General features: G+C 47.7%; 1 protein-coding gene across 2 annotated transcripts in view; it reads right to left on the reverse strand.

The window, feature by feature from the left end:
* Positions 1-19335, reverse strand: part of ASB9 (ankyrin repeat and SOCS box containing 9) — a 30070-nt gene that overhangs the window by 6494 nt on the left and 4241 nt on the right. The window contains exons 2-5 of one of the 2 annotated variants that reach the window (XM_045995583.1): positions 17396-17604; positions 9576-9655; positions 3769-3876; positions 589-739 (exon numbers count right to left, since the gene is read on the reverse strand). In XM_045995583.1, the coding sequence (XP_045851539.1) occupies positions 589-739; positions 3769-3876; positions 9576-9655; positions 17396-17486 (430 nt within the window). In that variant the 5' untranslated portion in view covers positions 17487-17604. Of the gene's footprint in view, positions 1-588; positions 740-3768; positions 3877-9575; positions 9656-17395; positions 17729-19335 lie in introns of those variants that run through there. The other variant, XM_045995582.1, reaches the window with a different exon arrangement.

Below are 19335 nucleotides of genomic sequence, written 5' to 3' on the forward strand. Positions count from 1 at the left end.
GGGTGGCTCAGTGGGTTAAAGCCTCTGCCTTCAGCTCAGGTCATGATCCCGGGGTCCTGGGATGGAGCCCCACATCGGACTCTCTGCTCAGCATGGAGCTTGCTTCCTCCTCTCTCTCTGCCTGACTCTCTGCCTACTTGTGATCTCTGTCTGTCAAATGGATAAATAAAATCTTTAAAAAAATTAATAAAATAATCTGATTTTTCTGGGGTCATAGGTCCAACAATGTATTCCATAGATCTTGATGGACAGTCTACCATGGGCCAGCCCCCATTCCAGAACCTACAGCAGTGAACCACATTCCAGATGCTCTGAAAGGGTGGTTCCCAAACTTCTTGTGCATCAGAATCACCGGGATGCTTGCTAAACAAAACACAGATGGCCCGGCCCCACCCCAGAGTTGCCGAGTTAACGAGTTAACGTGCCTGGCGTGGAGGCCAAGAATTTGCCATTGCCGGCCAGGCTAGGCCCGTGTTTCTGGTCCCAGGGCCCCACACTGAGGAAAGATCCCTGAAAGCTATCCCTCCTCTTACAACAGTGAGATGTCTGTTGAAGGAGTGGTGGAAGACAAAATCTCAGCAGGTTTACCTCTCTTAGCCGCTTCGTGGATGGGGGACGCCAGATCGCTCGCAGCGTGGGGGCTGGCCCCATGTTGCAGAAGCAAACTCACACAGTCCTGGCTGCCACTGACACACGCGTTAAACAACGGGGTGTGCCAGTCTGTAGTGACCCCATTCACCTGGAAAAAAAAAAGCCCCAGGCTAAAGGCAGGCAATGGGCTGTCCTGGGTTCAAATCTAGCCTCCACTACTTTAAGCTGCTTTCTAATGTCTCTGAGCCTTTGATTCCACAGCTCTAAAATGAGGACAAAAATACCAAACATCCACAAGGCTGGGAAAAGCTGAATGACGTAAGGCCCCGAGAATGTTACCGAATATTCTATCACTTCTATGCCCCCAGGAATATGAACTTCGAAACTAGTCAGGATAATCCTATAGGGTTTACAAACTAATCTCCCTGCTTTAAACATTCCATTCCAGACCCGTCCCGCCCCAATCCAGAGTCTTTTCTTGAGAGTGAGAGTAACCATTTAGAGTTGTTTGCGTATTATTTTTTTTAATTTTAAAACATGACTTGTACAGAAATATAGGGTGAAGGCATGCCAAAGATTTTCTTCAACTCGTTCATGAATGAGAGAACCTGTAAGATGGTAAGGCTAGCTCAAAGGAGTATTTATATCTTCAGTCAATTAAATGCTAAAATAACTCTGCTAACAGTTACAAGACTGGTTAATGTCCTACAAGGCTAGAAAACTAGAGTCTTCGGGACTGTCTTTCACATCTTGGAAATCTGACTGAAACTTACACGTTCACATCTGACTCACAGTGTTTGGGCTATAAGCAAATAGGGAAGAGCAAAGTCAAAAGCAAAGATATTATGAAGACAATGAAATCATTCTCACAGCCCATCTCCAAGGAAGATGGCAAGTGAGGCCCAGATGTCCAGGGCGCAAAGTTTAAGGAGACACTCCCTCCCGGGGGCATGCGATTGCCCCACAACCCTGAGAGCTCACTATAGATGGTACTCTTGGTGCCTCTCAGCCTCTCCATCATCCTGGCCCTGTTTCCACAAGTGGAGTAAGTTTTCGTAACCCCAATATAGACCCAATGACCACGCTCACCTACAACTCTCTACTACTGCTCTCAGGACAAAGCCCATTTTCTTGGCAGGGATAGCAAGGCTGTTTAACTTGCCCCAACCCACGCCTCAGCTGACGGATTTCAACAGGTCCTTCGAGTTTCAACTTAGACATCACTCCCCCCTGGAAATGTCCCTTCACGACACAGCATTGCAGTTCCTGCTATCAAACATGGAGACTCCTTTTTCAGTCCTTGAATCTGGGCTTGCCTACGGGACTTGCTTTGCCCAATGGGATGAAAGCAAATGGGATGCAAGCCAAAAGCTTGCTTTCTTTGATGCTCTTGGGATGCCTGCTACCACGGGTACCAGGCCAGGCTGTCTGGGAAAGGATGAGAGAACACATAGAGATTTCCTGTCTGCCCAGCCACCCCAGCAGGGTCATCACAAAGCAGCCTGCCCCAGCGAACTTGTCAGCTAACCTTGAAGGCCTAAGGAAGCCCAGCCAAGGTCAGCAGAACCAGGCCAGACCTGAAGAACTATCTGGCCAACATGAAAAACTGTGAGATAAATAAATGGCTCTTGTCTCTATCAGATAAAGGGCTAGCATCCAAAATCTATAAAGAACTTATCAAACTCAACACCCAAAGAACAAATAATCCAATCAAGAAATGGGCAGAAGACATAAACAGACATTTCTGCAATGAAGACATCCAAATGGCCAACAGACACACGAAAAAGTCCTCAACATCACTCGGCATCAGGAAAATACAAATCAAAACCACAATGAGATATCACCTCACACCAGTTGAAATGGGTAAAATTAACAAGTCAGGAAAGGACAGATGTTGGCGAGGATTCGGAGAAAGGGGAACCCTCCTACACTGTTGGTGGGAATGCAAGTTGGTGCAACCACTGTGGAAAACAGTATGGAGGTTCCTCAAAAAGTTGAAAATAGAGCTACCCTATGACCCAGCAATCGCACTACTGGGTATTTACCCTAAAGATACAAATGGAGAGATCCAAAGGGGCACGTGCACCCGAATGTTTATAGCAGCAACGTCTACAAGGACATTGGACTATGGAAAGAACCTAGATGTCCGTCAACAGATGAGTGGATAAAGAAGACGTGGTATATATATATACAATGGAATACTATGCAGCCATCAAAAGAAATGAAATCTTGCCATTTGCAATGACATGGATGGAGCAAGAGGGCATTATGCTGAGTGAAGTAAGTCAATCAGAGAAAGACAATCATCATACGCTCTCTCTGATATGAGGAATTTGAGAAGCACGGCAAGGGTTGTGGGGGGTAGGGAGGGAAAAAATGGAACAAGATGGGATCAGGAAGGAGATAAACCATAAGAGACTCTAAATCTCACAAAACAAACAGGGTTTCTGGGGGGAGGAGTGTAGGGAGAGGGTGGCTGGGTGATGGACATTGGGGAGGGTATGTACTATGGTGAGTGCTGTGAAGTGTGTAAGCCTGATGATTCACAGACTTGTGCAAATAATACATTATATGTTAAATAAATAAATAAATAAGTGACTCTTGTCTCAAGTCACTAAGTTGGGGTGGCTTGTTACACACCCAGACATAATGGGTAGGAACAGTGTTTGGTCGTCGCCCGCTGGGGCAGACATTCCATGCGTGCCAGAAAGCTCTTTCCTCTCTCCAGGGTACACAGCTTCTTTGTTATCCTCCCCCCTCTTCTCAGATACAGACTCTAAAGCTCAGAGCCCTAGTAACTTATCCAAGTTTCCAATATTAGTAAATGGTAGACATGGTTTGGGACCATTATTCAGGTCTTATGGAGCCAAATGTTCCACGTTTTCTGTAATATTTCATTACCTTCCAGCCACGGGAACGAAGGCAGAAATCTATTTCCGGGTATTTATTAGGAGTGACTGCTAAAGAAACTGCTGCAGACTCAAACCATTCCTTCCTGGCTAAAAATTCGGTTCCTCCTCTATCGCTAAGGCAAAGAAGCTTGATGGATGTCATGCTTTTGAGAAACCCCCTCTTCGACCTTCCAATCAGACTAGTCAAAAATGCCAGAAATGACTCAAAAGGGATGGAAACAGGCCCTTGTCATGGTCCCTAAGACATTATTTGAGCCGCACTTACCTGAGCTCCATGCTTTAATAAAACGTTTGCACAAGAGGGATGACCTCCGAGACAGGCCTCATGGAGTGGGGACACGCGATCGGCCGTGATGAGGTTCACGGGCCACCCCTGCAGGAGAGGAAGTGAGCAGAGAAAGGGGTGTAAAGCCACAGCTCCATAGGGTGGGGATTCAAGCCCGATGCAGCCCTATGACAATTCTCTTTAAGTTCACTTGGCTCCCGGTCTGCCAGTGTGCTGAGGTGTTGCTAATGATGTCAAGCAAACAAGGAACCTTCATGCAGCTGGTGAAAGGATGACAAGCCACAGCCCCTGGAGAAAACAGCTGGAGAGTCTCCACTAGAGTTGTCAAGATGCGTCCCTGTGACCCAGCCATTTGACTCTCGGGGACACACATTCTAGATTGACTTTTCTCTCGTTCTCACTCTCTCCTGTCCCCTCACTTGCTCACTTTTTGTCTCGATGAGGTCCACAAGGAACAGAGAGCGGTCACCAGCCAACAGCCACCCAGGAGCTGAGGCCCTCAGTTCAAGAACCAGGAGGAACTGAACCATGCCAACAGCCATGGAAGTGAGTTAGGACTGAGGTCCACCTCCGGTCGAGCCTTAAAGTATCTCTGTCTCTGGCCTTCACCTTAACTGTAGACTCATAGGAGTCCCTGACCCAGGTGAATTGTGTCTAGATTCTTGACCCACAGACACTGTGAGCTAATATAGGTCTGTTCACGAAGCTCACCCCAACAGCTCATGACCTTACCCAGTCCCTCCACCACCTCATGACTTGCCTTTGGCCACCTTCTCACCTAGAGTGAGAACGTCATTCCCCTCTGTCTTAGGACTTTCTGCCTTTGTCTGTGCAGGTTCACCTCATGCTTTGGCCGTAGATGAGGCATCTCGTGCTGTGTAACCAATTACTCCCAAACTCAGAAGCTGTGTCTTGAAGTCTTTCCATCCCCATTCCGACCCTCTACCACATTTCCAACCAATGCTCTTCTCCCCTTTGCTTCCTCCTTTTTTCTCTCTCTTCAAAAGCAGTCTGTCCCCATTGTCTCTGCTTGTCGCCCTTCTCTCACCTACCAACCCAGTCCTGCTCAAACTGCTTTTAAAGATCACCAGAGACTTCCTCCTTATTGAATCCAATATACATTGCTCCGTCTCCCATCTCTGTCCACCTCTGAATTGGCTCTGTATTCATCCCAAGCTCGTGAAACCTCTCCTCTGGCTTCGCAAACCAAGCTCTCCCTGAGAAAGAACTCGATCTCTGACTTCCTACTGTCCTTTCCCTGTCTCTCTCACCAACTCTGGCCTTTTCCTCCTCACAGCTCCTAAGTGCAGGCGTTTCGAAGATTTGTCCTCAGATCCTTTCATTTTTCTCTCAATACTCTCTACATACTGTATTTGGCTTTCTCTGCCCCTGATACATGCCTCTAATTCCCCACTAAGACGTAACCACCTAGAGACCCAACTCACAACATAAACGCAGCCTCTGCCAACAACCAAACTCTCCCTGAAAAGGGCTCCTTGTCTCGCTGGCCCAACTTCTCTGAATGGCCCCACTATCTTGTCTCATACCTAGGATGCAGACCTCAGAGGGAGGGTAAGCAGCGTGATTCCCAAGTTCAAATGCCGGCACCATCATCTAACATGCAGCGTGACCTCAAGCCAGTTACTTATCTCCTTAAGCCTCAGTTTCCTCATTTGTAAAATGGGGACTGTTGTACCTACCCTACAAGATTGTTACGAGGACTAAGAAACGATGCGTGCTTAGCAACTTGTAACTTGCAGGCAATCATGATCTGAGACTTCTTATTCATTACCACTTTGCCTTCAATTAGCTGCCACATCGGAAAGATCTGATGTTTCAGAACACCGGGGTCTTTCCTTATTTCCACTTGGTAGGGACTTAGCCCTTTGAGGATTGCGGGGCGGGGTGGGGGGGGTTGCTGCATAAGGAGTTTTATTCAAGGAACTGAACAGCTGGTTTTCACCACTTGCTTTCAGCCATGCCTTATTGCTAAGGTTCTCAGTCTCAGCTGTGCCTTTGAATCCCCTGGGGAGCTTTTAAAGGCTTGATACCCAGGCTGCACCCCAGAGCATTTGCCATATAATCAAAGGAGGCTGAAGTCAGGCATCAGGCTTTTTAAGAGCCTCACCTTATCCCAGACAGCTCAAGGTGATTCTAACGTGCAGTCCACATTGAGAACCACCACATTAAGGTCAAGGAGTATCAGGATTGCTTTTGGCTGACCTAACAAACACTACTGCTTCTTTAATAAGGTTTTATTAAGTGCAATAAAGAAAAGTCCATAGAGCCTAAGTGTAAATCTCAGTGAGTTATCATAAAGAAAACATGCATATTATCACTACACAGGTAAAGAAACCTGGTACTATGCGTCTTTTCACATTTAACCCCTCTGCTGGGAGGAGCTGCTAATACCATCTCGTACTCGTTATCTGAATTACCCCAATTACTAATCAGCAGAGTTGGATAATTTCATTGAGCATTTGGACAGCCCCTTTTATGAAGTGCCAGTCCAAGTCTCTTGCTCATTTTTCTGCCGGGTTACGTATCCTTTTTGTATTGATTTTAGACAAGGACTACGGGCCCTTCATTGGATGGATGGACAGATGTACATATATACACAGCAAATATTTTCTCATCTGTGGCTTACCTCCTTGCTTTTTAAATACTGCCTTTTGATGAAGAAGTTTTTAATCTTAATGAAATCTAACTTACTGGCCTTTTTGTTTCTTTCTTCCTACTATTTGTTTCATGTCCATTTGTCTTTCTCTCTCACCTACACTATCATCATGTTCTCTTTTATTTAAAAAAAAAATCCTTGAATGCAGCGGTTCTACAGGAGCTTTTAAAAAACTACCAAAGCAAGGGGGCACCTGAGTGGCTCAGTTGGTTAAGCATCTGGCTCTTGATTTTGGCTCAGGTCATAGTCTAGTGGTCTTGGGATCGAACCCCGAGTTGGACTCTGTGGGGAATCTGCTTGAGATTCTCTCTCCGTTTCCCTCTACCTCTGCCCTCGCTCCCCTCATTTGCTCTGTCTCTAATAAATAAATAGAATCTGAAAAAAAAAAGTAGCAGTGCATGAAGACTGCCCTAGTTAAAATTAGACTGTCTGGCGTGAAGCCCAGGCATTGTTATTTTTTAAAAACATCCCGGATATTTTAATGTGAAGCCGTGGTGAAGAATAGTTACGGAATGAGTTTCTCTTTTCTTGGGCCAAAAAAAATTTCTTTCCTCTTTTTTTTCTCTTCTCTCTGTTTTATAGACATTTGAATGTTGGTCTTATTTCCCTCCCTAAAATAGGTTTGGTTTAGCAACTGTGTTTGTCATTATTCTTTGATTAGCCAAAGTGTTATTAGTGTAATCAGAAAATAAATACCATGCGTGATGACGGTAACTGGAGTAGGTAATTTACATGTGGCCTCAGTTAATCCTCGCCCACTCGCATAAGGTAACCTAATAGACAATTTTTGGTCTTAATGCTTCACTCTCCCGTAGCAGAGCAATACATTCACACCTCTGCCATCACCTCGTAATTGAAAAAATGTACTTCCTTCATCCTTGACTTCAGAATTGGTCCTCCGACTTGCTTTGGCCAACGGGATGTTGGTAGATGTGACATGAACAGACTGGAAGTACTCCTGCACGGCTGGGCTTGCCCTGCTGTGCTCTAGCCTTTCGGCATGAGGACGAAATTCACTTTATGAAGGCAGAAACTGAGGTTCCCAGAAGATAAGTTGCTCAAATAATGTCACAGAACTTAGATAAAGAGAATAGTTCCATCTGATGTGCAATAAGCATAAATACTGAATATAAATGAATATCGGTCCAATTTAATAAGTGATAAATAAAAGCTACAGCGATCATGTTTCTTCCCATCAAAATAGGGGAATGTTTCATTTTATCCGAGAAGCAGCTTAACTGCTTTTAGCTAGAGTTATGTGTTACTATCTAGATTTCGATTTATAATAGGGCTGCCGCTACCACAAACAGCTTCAGATAGTGGCTTAGGGTAGTCTGAAATTTTTCTTTAGAAATTGTTATCTTACAGGAGGATTTCTTAGTCTAGATAGGTCCATGAAATTGGAAATTTTTAAAATTTAAAACATTTATTTTCACTAACAACCACCTAAAATGTCTGATGTCCTTCCATTACGAATCCGGATGACAAACCACGGTGGTAATAGCACCAGTCCATAGGAATATGAGATAGTCATATACCTCTGAGATAGTCATAGGGCTATCACTGAGAGGAATTGCAGACACTTTTATTCTATTACGACTGTTATAGACATCTAAAATATCTCAAAATATGCACTCAACCTACTTACAAAATACAGTGGTTAATGGAATCGCCACTAAATCTCAATTAATGCAGTTTATATCACTATGTCACATTTGTTCTTTTACTAATTTTTTAAAAGATTTTATTTATTTATTTGACCGACAGAGATCACAAGTAGGCAGGGAGACAGGCAGAGAGAGAGGAGGAAGCAGGCTCTCCGCAGAGCAGAGAGCCCGATATCGGGCTCGATCCCAGGACCTTGGGATCATGACCTGAGCTGAAGGCAGAGGCCTTTACCCACTGAGCCACCCAGGCGCCCCTGTTCTTTTACTAATTTGATAGTTCTTCTCAGTACTGTGTTCCATGCATTTAAAACATTCATCCGAGGGGCGCCTGGGTGGCTCAGTGGGTTAAAGCCTCTGCCTTCGGCTCAGGTCATGGTCTCGGGGTCCTGGGATCGAGCCCCGCGTCGGGCTCTCTGCTCAGCAGGGAGCCTACTTCCTCCTCTCTCTCTGCCTGCCTCTCCGCCTCCTTGTGACCTCTGTCTGTCAAATAAATAAATTAAAAATTAAAAAAAAAAACACATTCATCCGAGAAGGGGTCCACAGACTTTGCCTGACTGCCAAAGGGTCCATGGTCTGAAAAGAGTCAATAGCTCCCACCTGGAAAGATCTATAGTCTTCAGAAAACAGAACATTCTGAACAAAAACTTTTATTAGGATTTTGAATGGTGATTTCAACTGCTTTTTTTTTTTTTACAAGTATCTTAGCTTAAGTTCCCAATAATTTCAAAGAAGCAAGACTCAAATTAATGTGTACTGCAAATCACACCTGCAGAGCACAGAAACTGGTGTCAAACTGGGCAGAACCACACTATCAGCTAGAGGTCCCGGAAGACCGAAAATATCTTTGAAATGATAAGATGGCATATTTAAAAAGACATCTGCAAGCATTTATTTTACATCCAGGCTTTTGAGCCTCAGCGCTACTGGCCTTTGGGGCTGGAATAGTTTCCTGAGGTAGAGGGCTGTCCTGAGCAACGTACGATGTTCAGTGACATCCTTGGTCTCTATCCACTCGACGCCAGCAGCACCCCCCAGCCGGCCCCCACTCCCAGCTGTGATAACCAAAAATGTCTCGCGACATTGTCAAATGTTCTCTAAGGGGGCAAAACTGCCTCAGTTGAGAAAAACTGTTTCGCGTGATAATTTTCAAGAATACAACCTATCGAGTAAAGCGAGGGCGACTTGAGCGTACTCATCTGCCTGTTATTCACCCAATAGGTATAATAGTACCGATCATGTGCACAGAATTACACTAAATTCTAGTATTTACGCCAGCCTCCAGATAAAGAAATGGTTAAAGGGGACAGGATTCACCTCATTTTGCCAGAGAGGAAATTTTGATCTTAATATATCAGACTATGATTTTTTTTTCTCAGCATGGAGAGCAATAGGATATTCTTAATGTTTGTCTTTTTTTTTTTTTTCCCCGAAAAGCCATGTACCTGGCTGATGAGGTTCCTCAGAGAGAGAAGACGTCCGTGGATGGCCGCTTCATGCACAGGAGACCAATCAGACACAACATCTGCATGGAAAGGGAGGACCGGGTTACACCTGTCACCGTGCTATAGACCTGAGATGCAGCCCCGCCATCCGTAAGAGCCCGAGGGGTGTTCCTGGATGGAGACATGGGAGTCAATCAGTCAAGACGCCCACGAGCCCTTCAGCATCTCTCGCCTCCATCAATGCTCCCAGTACACATTGTATTTGAAATGTCAAGGTAGCTGAAGAAAGAACTACAGCCAGTCTCCAGCCTGAGGACAAAAGAGGTAGACTGGGGTGATGGACCACAGGACCTCCATTTACACGTGGGTTTCAAAGGCAAATGGTCCATTTAGTTCAGTGAGAGCTTCACTAATCACCAGCATTCGCGTGTTAAGCTGCGGCTGCCAGTCTAGCTTCCTGCATGGGCTCGAACTTCAGTATCTCAGCCAACAGCGCCGTGTACTAATAGCGGTGATCACATCACTACGTAGGCCATTAGGTTTAAAATCAGAGCTAACAGGTCATGATCTCAGGGTCCTGGGATCGAGCCCCACATCGGGCTCTCTGCTCAGCAGGGAGCCTGCTTCCTCCTCTCTCTCTGCCTGCCTCTCTGCCTACCTGTGATCTCTGTCTGTCAAATAAATAAATAAAGTCTTTAAAAAAAAAATCGGAGCTAAACAGAATGGTATCTATTTCTGGACTACCGCCCGTCCCAGTATCAAGCACAAAGCAGAGTTCAGTCTGACCTTGTAACAGGGACATTATTTACCCCAAAAGGCAGCATGGCAGTGTGGTTAAGAGAGCTCTGAATTCAGACCCACTTGGCTGCTTCAGACCTGTGGGTCCCCGGACAGGCTCTGAGCCTCAGTTTCCTTCCCTGTCATATAAGGACAGCAATAAACTTATGCACAGGTCAACAGCTATTAGCTACTATCATTAGCCTGACCTCCCCTTAAGCAGAGTCTTAATTACACCCCATCACCGCTGCTGTTGCAAATAGCAAATGTGTTCCACGACCACGCAGGAAGAACACACGTTCTTCCGAAGAAACCCTATAAACCTTATCCCAACACATCAAATGTCTTCCTGTCTCTAATTGAATGTGGAGGTAATGCGAATGAGGTAGAGCCCTGCATTTTCCTCATCTCAAGCTGTGACTGATTTCCAGAACAAGCACAGGAAGTCAGAATGTGACAAGGCAGAACAGTCTGATGGCAGGCATGCCTCGTAAGGAACCGGTGTCTCCTAAAAGCTACGGAGACCCGGGGAACCAGGGAATTTCTAGTACCTTATCAACCAAAAAAGCCAGAAAGGAGGAGGCTAGAATACTTTGTACTTAACACAGTAGCTGAGGTCGGCCTTGCCACCTGGGAGCTATCAAGACCCAGGAAAGTGCGTCCCACCGACCAGATTACTATCATTCCAGATGGAGGCATGAAGCATTTATAGGGAAGAGGAAGCCGAATGAGCCTACCGACACACAGTCCATCCAACGCTCTCCTCCTGGGGTGACTACGAGTACCTTATGTGAAATAGCTTTTCTTACCTCCCAAACCTTATGCTCAATCAATAGAAAATTGATGGCCTCACAAAATTCTCTGAGGTTCCTGATTCTCTCAGGAAAAAATTGCTGTTTCCAGTGCTTAGAGACTACCCTCCAGACAGTAGATACGGAAAGATTTCTCTCCAAATTAGAATTAAAAGGACAACAATTTCTATACCGTTGGAGCAATCACAAAATGCAATCCGTGCAAAATCTTGGGTGCAACGGAAGAGCCAAAAATTAAGGTTTTGAAAATCCATTTTAAAAGAAATTTGCAAGTATATCCTAATGGATCACCATGTGTGTGATGGTTAATCCATTTTTTTCCTCCAAGTGTTCAGGGGCTAAGAAACATAGCTGGCACATTCCCCTTTCTTAAAGCGAGCTCGGATCATCAGAGCTGACTGCCTAAACAGTCCGGGCAGGTAATCAGGGTTCTAAATTGTAACTCTGTTCAGGCTTCATAAAAAATGATGCAATTATACTATGAACTAGAGACAAAAACTTTCTATTCATTCGTCTTCAAACCATTCCTCCTTCTGCTTACGGTAAATCAAGAATTGTGTACTCGCCTAAGAGGAATAAAAAAAGGCTACCTGTAGGGACACCTGGGTGGCTCAGTGGGTTAAACCTCTGCCTTCAGCTCAGGTCATGATCTCAGGTTCCTGGCATCGAGCCCCACATCAGGCTCTCTGCTCAGCGGGGAGCCTGCTTCCTCCTCTCTCTCTGCCTGCCTCTCTGCTTACTCGTGATCTCTGTCAAATAAATAAATAAATCTTTTTTTTTTTTAAAAAAAAGGCTACCTGTAGTGGGGTCCCCGTGCTTGAGAATGTGGCATTTACAAAGCAGACACAGTCTGTGTCACTGAGAAGCACAGGGAACTGTGCAGGTGCACGTGGTTGGGGGCTGAGCAGCCACATCTGTCTATGAGTACAGGTCATGTAAGTGGAATCGTATGGAACACGGTCCTTTGCCACTGGCTTCTTCGACCTAGCATCACGTCTCGGGGTTCATCCACGTTATGGTATGAAACAGCACTTCATCCCTTCCCACGGCCGAATAATACCCACTGTGGAGACAGACCGTGTTTTATTTATTCATTCGTCAGCTGATGGACACCTGGCTTGTTTTTACTTCTTGGCTGTTATTAATGACGCTGCTATGAACATTCATGGGCAAGTGTGTGGGTGGTTGTTTTCAGTTCTCCTGGCTTCATACGTAGGAGTGGAAATGCTCTAGGACAAGGTCACCCCATGTTTAGACTTTTGTGGAACTTCCAAACTCTCTTCCAAAAGGGCCATACCACTTCATATTCCCATCAGCGGTGTATGAAACTTTGCTTTTTAACTTAAAGTCCTATGGGGGGCACCTGGGAGGCGCAGTTGTTAAGTGTCTGCCTTCAGCTCAGGTCATCGTCCTGAGGTCCTAGGATTGAGGCCCACGTCGGGCTCTCTGCTCAGTGAGGAGCCTGCTTCTCCCTCTCCCTCTGCCCCTGCTTGTGTTCCCTCTCTCGCTGTGTCTCTGTCAAATAAATAGGTAAAACCTTAAAAGAAATAAAGTCATTTTAGACTAGGGTTCGGTAAGCCTATCATAATGTGTCTATCACTCCCACCCAGGAGAAAAACTCGGGTCCCGACAAAGCCAAAATTCATCACAAATTTCCACGAGGAAATAGGTCCCTGAACAACTGAGTGATTATGTAAAGACTCAGAATCGTGACCGTGGGTAGGGTGACATTTTTCTAGCATCAAGAGCATGGAGATCGGTATCTTCGCGCATACACACACACACACGGTTGTAAACACCATAATTTGCAACAGGGACTAGTCCCCGCACATTCTCTTTAGCTCTTGAAAACACTGAAGAGACGGCTGAGACGTACATCTTGTGTGGATCCTGCCTGGGAAGATCAGGGAGGGGGGCTCTCCGGGGTTTTCCAGAGCCCACACCCAAGCAGGCAATGAGCTACCGATGTGCAATTCCCCACGGGGGGGAAGATTTGCCTGCCTTCCTGCTAAGCACCAGAGAGAGCAGACGGGGCAGGAAAGGGGACCTGTTGCCTCCAGAGCACGGAAATGCTCCCAGTAGAAGACTGGATAAAGATGGGACTCAAAGTCACCGTCCCCTCCTTCCACTGACCCCACCACCGCCTTTGCAACTCAAGGGCCTTTGTCTGTACACAGCGCCCCGGCCAAGCCCTGAGTATACATTAGGGATTCTTCCCCAACACTCACTCAGCCGGGGTCTACTGGTTTTCCTGCCAGGAAATTGATGCCAAATGGGGTCACTGGCAAGGCCTCAGACACAGCAGCGGGGCTCGAGGTGGAAACGGGGCAGGCAGCCCTTCTCCCAAACCCACTCTGCCAGTCCTCCGATGACTGCCATTAAACTTACCTTTCTCTTAAATCGAGTCTCCAGCAAACCCTGCAATGCATTAGGAAGGCCGCCGTTTCATTTTTCTTGCCATTCTGGAATGATTCTTTTTTTAATTTCCATTATTTCAGAAGATATTTTTAAAGGCATTAATTGATACATTCTGAGAAGGGCTGCTAAGAGAGCTCTGAGGCAGTGGCATAAACCTGTCTCCATCCTGGGAAACACTGTGCGAGGTCAAGGGGAAGAAGGGGAGGTTGGGTGGCTGCGGGAGGGCAGGAGCGTCTGCCTTGGCCTACGGGACGTGGTAAGGGGAGGCCCAGGGGTGTTCACCGACACAACAGAGGTCTGGGGGCTGGATCTGGTTGGATCCGGGGACAAACGAAAAGAGGAGGAAGAGACACAGAGCCTCGTGGTCAGAAACAGGAAACAGAAAGGCCCACAGAGGCAGCTCTTGGGCAAGTCAGACCTGTCCCCTGTAATTCCTTCTCCAGCCGCATCGCCGGCCTCTTCTTTCTCGGTCTCTGTCTGTCTCTCTCCACAGGGACCTGACAGCAGCACCCACTGTCTGGTCAGGCAGGTTTCCCTGGAAAACCTGCTCCTGCCGAGGCACCCCGATCTCTGAAAAGCCACCATGAACGCATGGGCTTGCTCCCTTTCCGGGCCTGCTCATGCCTGTCTCCTCTTTAAATGTGAGCCCACTCTCTACAGGGTGGGCTCGATTTTGTGAGGAAAGAAATTTCCCTACACAAACCCGCAGGAGTGGGTGGTGTTTAGTTTCTCCTTCAGCACGTTCTCCTAAGTTGCTGTGGGGGGTACGCGTTGGTTTCCTAGAGCCGCCATAACAAATGTGGCTTAGAACGACAGGAATCCATTGTCCCCTAGTTCTGAAGGCTAGAAGTCCCACAGGAAGGTGTGGTCAGGACCCTGCTCTCCCCGGAGGCTCTAAGCAAAAATCCTTCCTTCTCCGCCCCTTCTAGTTTCAGGTGGCAGCCGTCCATCTTTGCTGGGGTTTTTGGCTTGGTAGACGCGTTACCCCAGTCTCTGCCTCTGCCGTCACAGGCCTTCCCCCTTTTCTCCTCTCTTCTTCTTATGAAGGCGCCGGTCATCGAATGAGGGTCCGCCCTACTCCAATAGGGCCTCATCTTAACTAATTACATCGACAAAGACCCCGTTTCCAAGTAAGGTCACATGCTGAGGCACTGGGGGTTGGGGCTCCAACCTATCCTGTGGGGAGACTCAATTCACCCATAACAAGGTGTTTTCAGGAAGAAAAAAAAGATACTTTTTTTTTTTTTTTTTGCTGCTGGCAGAGGACTGAAGCATTAAACCCATCTCTCCGAAGAGCTGGTTGCCATCTGCATAACCTCTGCTCCCTTCCTTCAGAGGACGAGGCGGAGAGAGGCCTGCAGGCGAGCAAGGGAGCAGCTGAGTTCCCCCAGAGGAGCGGCACCCAGGCCCTCATTAACCCCTGACCTGGTCCGGTGCCCCGGACACGCTTCACCTGAGCTGAGTCTCTTGGCGGGGCTGTTGGGAAACAGCATGAGGAGTACATCGCCTTCCACAGCTCACCAAGGTCAGGCATTCAGAAGCATAAACAAGGGCAATTCGGTTGTGCCCAAGGGGCAGGGCTGCACAAAGCAGGGGGAGCCGGGCTCCGCTCAGGAAAGGAGCAGCGGAGAGCCTGGGAGGGCTTCATGGTGGCAGCGGCCAGGCTGGAGGTGGAAGATGAGGGGGACCTGGCCAGTCAGAGGTGGGGGACAAGGAAAGAGGAGAGCAGAGGTGTCCTGTCATCTGCCCTCGTGACTTCTGCTTCTTTGGAAACTTCTCTTCTTTTAGTTCCTGGGGAATGACAGCATCCGAATCTCTTTCTGCTTCTCTAACTCACTGAGCCTACGTGCTCACCTGCAGGCCTGGCCCCGGGCTCCACGCCTGGCTCTCAGCTCTGCACAGCCCCAGCACAAGGCTCTGAGGTCTCAGCTTCCTGACCTGTTGCTCTCCCAGCGTCTGGGCCACAGGGGCACGCTGTGCACTGGGCACAGGCATTGAAACTCTGATGTTCAAAACAGAAGCCCTGTCCTCCCTTCCTCACGTGGCTCCCAAGCCAGCTCCCATCCCCAGCTTCTCTCTTACCTAGCCCTCTTGGCTGACATTAATTTAGACTTCAAAACTTTACAGTTTCGGCGGCCATTTCCCTCTTTTAGTCCCAATACTTAATCAAGCAACATAGACTGACTGCCTTCTCCTTTGAAATTGTCACCCGTGTCCCCTTTCTATGTCATTCCCCAAGTTCGATCCAAATGTAAGCTCCATGCTTAGAACTGTGAGTGCACAGCTCTCCAAGCACCATCAGCCTCACCTGGGAGCTTATTAGAAATGACTCCCAGGCTTCCCCCAGGCCTACCGGGGTATCAGAATCCCGGGGTCAGGGGTGGGGGGTGGGGGGACAGCCATCTACGTGGCTCCCTGCACGAGACAGGGATCCTGTCCTCCATCCTGACTGTCATCTGCTTACAGTTTGCCTTACTGCCCGATCTCCACTCCAGAACCATCAATGGCTCTCAACTCCCTGCCTCATGAAGGCTTAATGCCACCAAACCTTTTGCAGCTCCATGACCAAGTTCCAACTCTCCAGACTTGTCCTCAGCTGACTCCCTAAGCCCCTCTGCCTTCTTACTCTTTATTTACAATGTGTTCACTTTCTAAGCACCAGACCTTTGAGGATATGGGCAGCTGCTCACCTCCCCCCAGCAACGGATCCTGCCCCAAATGGGAGTTAGAGTAGGACCCTAATCAGTGAAAAGAGGCTGCCACCCCACTTTGGAGTGGAAATAAAAATAAACATCATACCTAGCTGTAAAATAACCATGTGAAAATCACCCAGATTAGTAAGACTTTCCCATATGAACTTGGAAATACAATTTGCTGCTTTCAAAACATATTTATCTAATTCCTTTTTTAAAAGCCATTTTTGGTGTCACTCTGCTTTCTATTGCTCCAAGTCTGTGCTCCAAAAATCTGATTAATCCAGTTCTGCCTTTGCAAACCGGAATCCTACTTACTGTTGAGTGCTCTGCTCCTTTTCCGAGCAAAATTGGATACATGCATGAAGGCTGGGTTAGTGGGAGGGAAGGCATTTTGTTATTTTATTTCTTCTGGGGGTACCACCCCTACCTTTTCAGCAGCTGTACCAGAGGAAAGTAATAAATCCTCCCTGACTGCTGGGTCCCTGCAAATTGCCCCTGTGACGGACAAGTGTTGTGGGCAGCCTTGCTAGTAACATGAGTCTCAATGTCATTATCGCTCCTCTGATGCTCAGACCCATTTTTCAGAATCCTTTTGGTCATCAGGCACCTGCTGAATGCTCACCGAAAAATGACAGTTGCCCAGAGGCATGAGACTCTACAGTTAGCAAAGACACCACGTGACAGGTGACAAGCATCCCTAAAAGATGCTTCTCCAAGGGTTAAAAAAAAATGTCTCCTTTTAAAGCGAATCAATCAGTACTCAGTGTTTGGACGTCATTTAAAGCCCAGCCCCACCTACATGCCAAATACCTAAGACCTTTTAATAAACGACTTGGCAGTAAAAATATCCTATTTATAAGTAAGCTTTATACCTCCATTCTTTGGAGCTAAAGTTTCCACTGGTGAGTGAACTGTGACAATCGCCTTTGTACGGTCTCTGAGACTCTGCAGATAGAGGGGTACAGCTTTTTGAACAACCATGTGAAGGATACAGACAGACCTTCCAAGCTGTGGACACACCTCAGACAGAGCCCCCGACTTCACCCCGCCCTCTCCTCCCCTACGCACAGTATATGCAGCCTCCCCAGCGCCCTGATGCCACTGCGTAGCGACTCACCCCCCATCCATGAGTTTGAAAGGAGCTGGGTGTCAGGAAGGTCCCCTGGCCTCAGGGACTTGCTGCTCCTGCCCTGTGGTTCGCCATCCATGGTGCTCTCCTGGCCCGGCAAGCTCCACTCTCCACTTCAGTCGCTCAGTTGAGTCCAAATTCCATGCTCCCCCTGCTCCTGGGAATTCCAGCGCTGGGGCTGGCTGAACCGCACCGTCCTGGGCAGACGGTAGAGAACAGCAGAGAACAGAGCAGGCACGGTAATCTGAGCACTACCTGTGGTCAGACAGACGCGCGCGCCCAGACACACAAACACGCACACGCACACACACACACACACACACACACACACACACTCCACCTAGCTGCCTGGAGGTTGGCCAAAGCTCACAGCGGCCCCCCAGCCCCAGTCTGCAAAGCTGCTGATGTCACGTCCTTTCCCAAACTGAGACCAATCAGTGAGGAAACCTTGGTTTATCAGGAAGGAAAGCCAGTTTGTAACTTTTTGGAGAGCAAAGGGAACAAGCAGGGTGGGGGAGTGAAGGAAGCCACTCCCTGCACTCAGCTGAGGTCGGCTGGTTCTCTAGGGGCTTCTCATTGCAGAGAAAGCCCCAGAACCCAAGAGCTGAGAGAGCGGGTTTCGCTGCAGCCCGCCTGAACTGCTTGCCCAGCAACATGCACAGCACGCCCTGGCCATCTGCACATGTGGTTTTAATTTTTCTGGGAGTTTCTTATGGGAAAATGTGCCTATATATTACAAAAATGCCCCTTTGGACAGAACTTCTGTTTTCTTCCCTCTGACTGCTAGGATTTCCCTCTGTGTCCTGCTTCTCCCTTCTCCCCCAAACTATATTTTAACTTCTAAATAAATAATTAATGGTTGCTACTGGAAAATGGGTTGCTGCCTGGCCCTGGGGTGCCAGAGAAACCTGCTACTTTGTTAATTATAAAAAGTTTTCCTCTGGGAAGGTCTCACCCACTCGCCTTTAGGAAAACAGTGGGTCCTTGTATGTGGGTCTCCTCAGGTGGACCCGGGCTCCCCCACACCCCTGGGTGCTGCTTTGGGCTGACGGCCGGCCCCAGGGCGCCCTTCTTCCCAGGGAGGGAAGGATCTGAGTTAATCTCAGGCACAGTCTGTCTCTGAAATGGCTGCAGAGGATTTGGGGGTTTTGTTCATTTGTTTTGTTTTGTTTTAATGCCCAAAAGGTAGCCGCACAGTTTCAGACTTGGGGAGTCCTGGACGGAGACACTTGGCAACGACGCGTGGAATGGCCTTCACATTTTAAAATGCATTTCTGGGCAGACATATGGACACACATTCATCTCTTTCCATTTTTCACAGAAATGTAATTATATTACCATCTTGTCCCATGCCTCTCGCCCTCGTTTCATCTTGGAGCTCTCCCCACGTGGGTCGGTAGCTGTCCCCTTCTTCATTACTGTGTAGCGTTCCATGTCGGGCCCATGTCGGGCCGCAAGCATTTCCCTCCTCCCCGATGATGGAGGTAGGCTGTTACCATCTCCGTTAGGACCACAGAAATAGCGCAGTTCATGTTTTGGTCTCAGTGGCTCTGTGCACAGCTGCAAATGTTTCTGGAGGAGAGATTCCTAAGAGGGGGAAAGGCCGGGTCAGAGGTGTGCTCCCACAATGTCCAGAACTAAAGACACATGCGGAAGAGACTACAAGGCAAACTGGGGATTTCTGAGTGAGGTCGGGGGCTTGGGGCATGGTTGAGCTCCACGGTACTGGAGGTTTCCAGAAAGCCGTCCTTGCAGCAAAGTACGCAAAGGCGTGGGAGGCCTCTCTGTGTTCCTGCTTACGGCTGCACACACAGGCTCAATTATCTCGATACTCATTTCATTTTGGAGAAGGATTGAGAGAAACTTCAAGGTTGTTCCTGCAAGATGGAGAGAGACTCTGCCAAACTGCCCTCTGGTTCTTCGCAGAA

Source organism: Meles meles, chromosome X (assembly GCF_922984935.1).
Source record: "Meles meles chromosome X, mMelMel3.1 paternal haplotype, whole genome shotgun sequence".
NCBI classification, from domain to species: domain Eukaryota; kingdom Metazoa; phylum Chordata; class Mammalia; order Carnivora; family Mustelidae; genus Meles; species Meles meles.